The sequence below is a fragment of the Ruditapes philippinarum genome, unplaced genomic scaffold (assembly GCF_026571515.1).
Source record: "Ruditapes philippinarum isolate M1 unplaced genomic scaffold, ASM2657151v2 ctg11990_1_1_1_1, whole genome shotgun sequence".
NCBI lineage: Eukaryota > Metazoa > Mollusca > Bivalvia > Venerida > Veneridae > Ruditapes > Ruditapes philippinarum.
In genome coordinates, this window is record NW_026851747.1 from 10,913 (window position 1) to 20,720 (window position 9,808).

Below are 9,808 nucleotides of genomic sequence, written 5' to 3' on the forward strand. Positions count from 1 at the left end.
TTGTCTGGTAGACCTCTACCCAGATTGTTCAAATTATAGCCCTTGGGGTCAAAATCGGCCCCGCCCCGGGGGTCATTGGTTTTCCTTATATGTATATAGTAAAAACTTTAAAAAAGATTCTTCTAGCAATTGACAAATACTAGAGGTTAGATATTAGATATTTTGCATGAAACGTTGTGTAGTAAACCTCTAGCAAGATTGTTCAAATTATAGCCCTGGAGTCAAATTGCCCCGCCCTGGGGGTCATTGATTTCAATATATACATATAGTAAAAAATCAAAAAAATCTTTTTGTCTGAAGGTACCAGGCTTAGAGCTTTAATATTTGTTAAATAATATTATCTAAAGGTAATCTACCAAAGTTGTTCAAATTTTGCTTCTTGTGTCAAAATTAGCCCCACCCCCGGGGGCCATAGGTTTTCCTTATATGTATATGGTAAAAACTTAAAAAATCATCTTCTCTAAATTTACAAAGGCTAGAGTTAAGATATTTTGCATGAAACATTGTGTAGTGAACCTCTAGCAAGATTGTTCAAATTATAGCCCTGGGGTCAAAATTGGTTCCGTCCGGGGGTCATTGATTTTCATTATGTACATATAGTGAAAAAATAAAAATATTTTTGTGTGAAGGTACAAGGCATAGAGCTTTGATGTTTGATATATAATATCATTTAAAGTCCTCTACCAAAGTTGTTCAAATTTTTCCCCTGGTGTCAAAATTGGCCCTGCCCGGGGGCAATGATTCTCATTATGTACACATAGTAAAAACAGAAAATAAAACAAATGTTTTCTGAATGGGAGAAAGCTATAGCTTAGATATTTGACTTGAAATGTTGTTTGGTGGACCTGTATCAAGATTGTTTTGAATTAAACCCTTGGGTCGAAATTATGCCTTGCACGAGGGGACAATGACGTACTTTCTTGTCCTTTGATGTACAGCAGTGACATTTTGACCATGTGCACAGTTTTAGTTGTAAAATTGAACTTTGATATCAGGTGACCAGATTTTGATGATGTGACCTACTTTCTTTTCCATGAACAGCTATGAAATTTGAACCATGCGGTGGCAAGCATTTTTCTCAAATGCAATCTTGTTTTTTTTTTATATTGGGCTTTTCCATTTTTTTGACGCTAGACCGATACGTAGCCGAAAAACACTTTCATGCTGTATTTATAAAAATATAAACATCACTGGCATTTTACATTGGTAACAAAAGAAAGTAATAGTTATTCATTTAAAAGGTTGGAAAAAAATAGCGGCTCTTGTTTTAACTACGACTATTTTAATGCCCGTAAAAATGTGTTTTCCGGCTTTTCCATGTTTTTTGACGCTAGACTGTAACTTTGCCGAAAAACACTTTCATATCGCATTTAAAACAGAATAGAATCATTCTCTAATTTACACTGGTTGCAAAAAGAAAGTAAATTTTAATCATTTAAAGGGTAGAAAAAAGTAGATAAAACTTATTTTGTTGGAATTATACCAATTGTATATATCATAGATTTAAAACTGATATTATTGAACCCATTTCATCAAATAACCGACAAAACCAATTTCATCAAATAACCATCAAAAATGGTTTATATTGCTGAATTAATATTTCTTTGTATTTTAAGTGTTTTTCGGTTGTTTTTTTGTTTTTTTGGGTTTTTTTTGGTGTTTTTCGGCAATTAATATAAGCAGATAAAAATAACAAAATGTATTTATTTCTAAATGCTTACACTGATTTACAGTTTCAAATGATTATTTCTTCTCGTCGAATCTTGCCACATATGCCTATATTTAGCTCCATACGTCAATATCCCAAGTTCGACGAATTGTGATGGGTCGAACGGTCGAGCGGCCGAATCTTCATTTTTACCCGTACTGAATCAGGCAATCTTCGCTGAATTTCGAAACATATTTCTTTTCAAAAATCTAAGGCATACAAAAGTGAAAGGAAAATCATGTGTCAAAAAGGTATTCAAAAGAATAGCTTACGTAATTTTTATTTTTCGAAGTCACGATAATTGCCAGTTTTTTAAAAAAAAAAAACAAAAAAAAAAACCGAAACATTTTCCGGTATACGCTGGTAAATTTTGTGACGGTGCTCCATACTTATTTTGTAAAACATTTTAGGGCAATTTTATTGCATAAATGTAAATCGGGAATTTTATTTGATTTAATATCTAACTGAGATGTTTCGTCCCATTTATATAATACACCGATATACACTTTTAGAACTAGCAGACGACAGGCTATTCTTATCATTGCGTATCTCACTGTATAAATCGCATGTAAAATGGTCTGACATATGGTAGGTTTAACAGTTAATTTAAATACTTTGGAGTCAAAAGATGTATTGAAGTTTATATTGTGATGAAGCTAAGATCCAAAGCTTTCTATTGGTGTAATACATTTTAAAATCGGACATTTAATCACAACACACTAGCGGTTTAAAAAAAGCTTATTTTGTATTGTTTTAGCATAAGCGCTGACGACTTTACTATATTTACGATGTATTCATTCATGCTAGCAAGCGCATGCGTATATGCGAAGTTTAACGCGTAGGTATAAACTACGATTTTATCAATGAACTGTTATTTTTTGTTTTCTTTAAAGGAATGTAGAGTCTATTATTTCATGAAAATGAACGATTTGGAAATTTCAAAACATTTAAACAACTTTGCAAAACACTATTATAATGATGTGTAGTCGGAATGTAACGCTACTGCAGAATGAAGAACTAGTTTCTATAGCGGTTTTTATCCGGGAGTGGATGTTGTTCGGTAATGCATTAAACCTGTATCTTTTCTGAGATATAGCTTATAACTCTGTATACATTGCAAGCAATGTATACAATAAATGATTTAGTCAACATTGAAAGATTGACAAGTTCATTTCAGGTAACACAAAAATGTGTTCCACAATAGAGTTGTGATGGAAATATAAATCAATTGTCTGAGATAGACAGTATACCAAAGTTCACTTGTTCAAACAGAAAGAGAAATTCATTGAACTGACATCTTCCCTCGAATGATTCAAATTTTTAAACATCTAAGCATTATGTACCCCAACATAAAATATATAACTATCCTAACTATCCATCTTTGATTGGCGGTAAAAAAAAATCTGATGAAATGCAAAAATTAACCATTGCTGAAACAAATTGATTGATCAACAAAACTCTTTCTAATGTCTTTCTGAAGATTCACTCAAGTCTTATGTTTTATCCTGAAATACTCACTCTATACTGTTAAAATTTACAGTACCAGATACTCATTCTTTACTGATATATTTTACAGTACAAGATGCTCACTCTTTACTGATATATTTTACAGTACAAGATGCTCATTCTGTACTGATGTATTTTACAGTACAACTGATATATTTTACAGTACAAGACACTCTTAACTGATATATTTTACAGTACAAGACATCCTCTGTACTGATATATTTTACAGTACAAGACATTCACTCTATACTGATATATTTTACAGTACAAGACCCTTATTATATACTGATATATTTTACTGTAACAGACACTCACTCTATACTGATATATTTAACAGTACAAGACACTCACTCTATACTGGTATATTTTACAGTACCAGACACTCACACTATACTGATATATTTTACAGAACAAGACACTCACTTTAAACTGATATATTTTACAGAACAAGACACTCACTTTAAACTGATATATTTTACAGTACAAGACACACTCACTCTATGCTGATATATTTTACAGTACAAGACACTATACTGATATATTGTATAGTACCAGACACTCACTCTATACTGATATATTTTACAGTACAAGACACTCCCTCTATACTGATATATTTTTCAGTAGAAGACACACTCACTCTATACTGATATATTTTACAGTACAACTAATATATTTAACAGTACACGATGTTCACTCTATACTGATATATTTTACAGTATATGATGTTCACTCTATACTGATATATTAAATAGTACCAGACACTCACTCTATACTGATTCTTTTTTCTGTACAAGACACTGTATTGATATATCTGATATATTTTGCAGTACAAGACACTCACTATACTGATATATTTTACAGTACCAGACACTTACTCTGTACTGATATATTTTACAGTACCAGACACTTACTCTGTACTGATATATTTTACAGTACAAAACACTCACACTATACTGATATATTTTACAGTACCAGACAGTTACTCTCAAACACTCACTGTTTACTGATATATTTTACAGTACCAGACACTTACTCTGTACTGATATATTTTACAAAACAAGACACTCTATACTAATATTTTACAGTACAAGACACTCTATACTGATATATTTTACAGTACAAGACACTCACTCTAATTTGATATATTTTCAGTACCAGACACACTCACTCTATACTGATATATTTTACAGTACCAGACACTCACTCTATACTGATATATTTTACAATACCAGACACTCACTCTATACTGATATATTTTACAGTACCAGACACTCTCTATATACTGATATATTTTACAGTACGAGACACTCACTCTATACTGATATATTTTACAGTACGAGACACTCACTCTATACTGATATATTTTACAGTACGAGACACTCACTCTATACTGATATATTTTACAGTACCAGACACTCACTACTCTATACTGATATATTTTACAGTACCAGACACTCACTCTATACTGATATATTTTACAGTACAAGACACTCATTCTATACTGATATATTTTACATTACCAGACACTCACTCTATACTGATATATTTTACAGTACCAGACACTCACTCTAGAAGAGAAGAGAGTACAGATATGATGAAGGAAGTTCTCAGTCTTCTCAACAACAGTAATCCAGAACACCAGGGATCAGAGATTATCCTGACAACAATCATACAGTGGTTACAGGAGTCTCCAAAAACTATCCTACTGTCTCCATGTATACATGCTGCCTCTAGAAACCTTGCCTCATTAACATACATGGTCCAGATTGTTGAAAAATGTATACACTTGTCATTTGTGAATGGTAAGTTCATGTCAGATGGTGTTTGTCAGACTAAAGTTTACAATGTGAAGATCTGTATAGGATGTATACAATTGAAGATTGAAATGATTTTTTCAAGCCTACTCAGAATAAACAAGAATTAGTTTGATTCAACATTTCCTTTATTAGTTTGTTAGTCAACATATTTGTAGCCAATTTCTGCATAAATAACTATATCATCTCTTCAAACTGATATGTTTCTTCATCTCTATGATAACTATATTTCTTCATCTCCATGCTCAGTTCATAGGAACAACTGTAAAATACTGATTTCTTGAGGTCATATATAAATTGTTGTTGTTATTTTTCAGATGGTCATATCCATCAGTCAGGTGATGCTTGGAACAGTGTGTTGGCTGCTGTACAGATACCAGAGTTAAATGTTACAGAATTTTTCCAGACATGCCTACAGGAATCTTCCTACCTTCTCTTGTACTGTTATGTTATACAGAAGATACCCCTGTGTCAGTCCCTGACAGAGGAACAAGGGGTGATTGAACTGATACTTGACTGGATAGAACGTGCTAAACCATGGTAAGATATAGTGTACATGTAATCAGGATAAAACATAACACTCTAGTGAATCTTCAGGAATAAATTGGAAATATTTTGTTGAACAATCAATTTGTTTCAGCAATGGTTAATTTTTGCATTTCATTTGAGTTTACCCCCAATCAAAGATGGAGGGATAGGCCTATAGATTTGATATTGAGGTACATAATACTAAGACTTTTAAAATGAATAGTGATTTGAATCATTCAATGGAAGATATCGGTTCATTGAATTTGCTCTTTCTTTTTGAACAAGAAATGAATTATAGTAATCTATCTATCTCAGACAATTTTTAGAGCAGTTTTTCAACAGAACTACATGTAGTAGCAAAAGTTAAGGTCATATATTGAAAAACTTCAACATAGGAAAAATCATTTTATTGATTTTCCGAATATATTTGTCCACTATTTTTATTTACAGCGTTGATAACGAGAGTAAGTTGTTGCTATGGTGGCATAAAGCTCTAGAGCTTATATTACGCCAGATAGATTATGGGCGGGATCCTGCTACCTGCGTTACCCTTCTTCAGAAACTTATCCACAAGATTCAAGGTTTTGGTGAAGACAGGGCATCTGTGGGCCTGTTAGGGGCTATTGGTTTAGGAAAGAAATCTATATTGTCAGAAAAGTAAGTTTTTATGATTTATAAGAAGATGTTCTGGAATTAAATATGGTCTGCTTTATAAATATCAGTTAGAAATCTTTTTTTCTAATTGGGGTTGGAATTTATTTCTCTGTAAAGTTATTTTTTCCACAAGCTTGTTTAGTGCCTTAATTGTGGTCAACTATTGAAAAGTTTCATTGTGGCAGGTTAGTGTCTATATGTTTATCTATGTTGGTTTGCTAGTTCTCAAAAGTAATACCTTGAACAAGTCATTCTAGTATTTCAACTAAACAGGAATGAGGTTTTGTCTTAAAGCTCAATGTTACTGGACAAGTAAATTGTATTGTCAAAATGTAATTTAGAAATGATTTTGATGCCCATGCATTAATAGCTTGGAAACATATTGATGCAAGAATAGTTGTGATATTTAATATACATGTATATAATATTTACAGGTTCCGTGTTTGCAGCAGGGCAGTTGTGGCCTTCTGTAGCAGTCAAATTGTCAGTGAGAATAAACTCCGCCTCCTTCCTACAGACTCCGCCTCAGCACTTCCAACAGCAAAGCAGGATATGACTTACCTACTGTCAATCAAAACCAACAAAAAATACCAACCAATCAAAATGGAGGTGGACATGATATGTGATTTTGTAAATAATCTTACAAAATGTTTGAGGGATGTTCTAGATCTTTTGAAGCTGTTAAAGGGAAGATTTTATGCTGACAAAGAATACTTATCTGTGATATCAGAACAGTAATATATGTATTTGATGAACATGAAATATTGTAAATATTGTTTTAAAAAAAATGTTGTGTTTACAACATAGACATTAATGAAAAATTAAACATGAATAACCATCTCCCTAAGCAAGAAGTTTACCCATGACTTGTAAAAACCCATAAACTTTTGCTAACATTATTTTTGTTGTGTTGTGTTTTGCTTTTTTTTCAAAAAGACTGAGAAGACAAACAGTATAACTGTATTCTTAAATTTGTGGAAAAAAATATGAGAAAAAATGCTTTCATTATTATATAAATTTGTACTTAGCTATATTACGTGCATGTATAGACAAATGTATATGATTTCAGGCAAATTTGTAAGGCGGAGAGAAGTTTTTTTTTAATTACCATTAACATGGCAACCTTCTTAAATGGAATTGTGTAGTTGCCCTTTTAGAACTTTCCATTATCATTTTGGCAATACTATATGGAAAAATTGTTGTTTGTCTGTCAACAGTATAGAGCCTGGTCAGACTACAACCGCTGACCTGGCGTAATCCTAGTGGTCAAGGTTGATTACTTTTGGTTCCCTGCAGGGAAAGGATTAAACCTTTGTTACTTGAAGGATCAAAGTTGTGTAAAGTAAGGATAGTATATTGACTGTAAACATTAGTAGGATGATTTATCAGTGTTGTCAAGATGCTTGTTACTATGATATAGTTTATCTATTGTAGTTACAGTTAGTTAACAGTAACTTGATTATCTGCAGTTGAAACAGAAACCATGTATGTTAGTTAACTGTAACATGTTTCATCTAATTATCTGCAGTTAAAACAAAAACTCTATGTTAAAATTCAAGGACATAACTGCTTATTCTCCATTTCAACCTTTGGCTGTGATATGAACGTTGTTGTTGTTGTTGTGAATAAAAAAAAATGTGAACAAGATAATTATTATCTGTAAAGCATGTTTGTGATAACCATTTATGTATTGTAAATAGTAAATATGGTGGACTTAAGGTGAAATTTATTTTTGTTCGCTTGAAAACCTTTAGTACATATTAATTATATTTTGACTATTTTTGGTTAATTTTGAAATTTTGGGGAATTATTTCTTTTAACTTGTTGTTTGAATTAGTTTTTGTTACATGATTATCATTTGTTCATTATATACAATATGTAGTTTGTGAGTTTCAAGTATTTCAACAAAAGTTTCCTGTCAAATGTTGGCTCCTTTATTAAAAATTTCAACATGTTTGTATGTTGACGTGTTTGTATGTTAACATGTTTGTATGGTGACATTTCAATAGTGAATAGTTTGTCATAATTATGTCTATAAGAGAGCCTAAAAGTGAGCCTACATCAAACTGGTATTTGTTTATGTGGCCAATAATATGATGTTTGATGTACATGTAGTTAAATTAGATTATAAATGTAGAAAACTATACATGTACAGTAAGTTGCCAGAAGAGAAAGTTGAGATTAATTAATGTGCTGTATGTTGTGATATAATACTCAGATAATACATGTATACTGTTCATGTAAATACATGTATATAGTTTAATTTTATCATGTGTAATATATTATGTTTTGCATGTGAGAGATTAATCAACTTTAAAAAAAATTCAGATTACTTGTGTATTAGTTTCACTTAATTTTAAGATTATGTAGTTTTGTTAAATGGACTAGAACACTATTAACTGGTTATATTCTACTATATTGTATTAACATAACCTATGTAACTGGAAAGTCATAGTATGGTGCTATTTTTATGTTTGCAAGTCAAAGAAACTATTGAATGAGTTTAGAGTTTAATATTGAAATTAAGAGGTCAATAGTTAGTAATGAAGCTATATGAATATAATATTTGATTTATCTCATAGCCAAAATTAGAACAGTGAAAAGTCAAGAAGAAGAATTTTTCATGATGCTCTTATCTATAACAGTGATCATGCGATTCTTGTACTACACATACAACATCAAACTTAATGCATGGCTGTGACATATCTTCTTTACTGGGTCGGGTATCTGAAAATCTTTTTGGACATAATAAATAATGTATTTATTTGTAAATAATGAAATATTATTTCTGTTCATCTGTTGTTATTGTACAGTTTTTTTGACAAGTCAAAAGAGAAATGGCTGTGATTGGTCAATTTTTGTTATTGTAAGAAATGTGATTCTAGACTGGTTTTCTTTCTGAATTATTCAAAAGCTAAAGATGTGGTCTCGATTCAACCATTATATCAAATTGACAAATTACTTCATGTGATCTTAGATAAATTTCTTCCAGTTTAAGGTTTTTGTTTAATGTTGACTTTAGTTTCATAGATTGTCTGGAAAAAAAACATGTAAAAAGCTCAGTTTTTCTTAACATTTTACTGTGTGCAATAAATTCGTTGTTAGTTATTCACATTAATCTATATGGTATTTGTACTTTGCTTTTTAATAAATCTTAAGTAATTTGAAAGTGTTATTTTCAATTTCATTTTAAATATACACGGTCATTTTAAGTGGGGTTGAAGCTGGACACAACAGGCTGTTGTTGACCTGTAAGCTAACTGAATATGAGCAACCTCTTCACAAGAATGTCAATATAACCTTTCACAGCAATTAGAAGAAAATGACTTTTTCCTCCATCAAATCCAAATTTACATGTTAATTATCCAATGTTAGAAAGAGCAAAGTTGCAAATGACTGCCTTGTGTAAATAATAGCATTAAATTTTTCATGATTCAATTTAAAGATTGTATTGTATCCATGTTTGAACTCGCGTTTTTAAGGGCCAATTCCATCATGCATTGGTGATGTGTTTAATAGGCATATATGTATTAATTAATAAGTTGTTTCCTTTTAAGTGCAAGGCCTTGTTTTGATATCTGACATCAGAGTCTTTCAA

At 31.3% G+C, this 9,808-nt stretch overlaps 1 protein-coding gene across 1 annotated transcript; it reads left to right on the forward strand.

The window, feature by feature from the left end:
• Positions 1 to 4,737: 4,737 nt before the first annotated feature.
• Positions 4,738 to 9,379, forward strand: LOC132738665 (ectopic P granules protein 5 homolog; the record flags this gene model as incomplete). The annotated part of the gene is made up of 4 exons (XM_060726246.1): positions 4,738 to 5,016; positions 5,346 to 5,568; positions 6,007 to 6,213; positions 6,645 to 9,379. Coding segments are annotated over 4 exons (1,013 nt in total), but the record flags the coding sequence as incomplete, so codon positions are not given.
• Between the last annotated feature and the right edge of the window lie 429 nt (positions 9,380 to 9,808).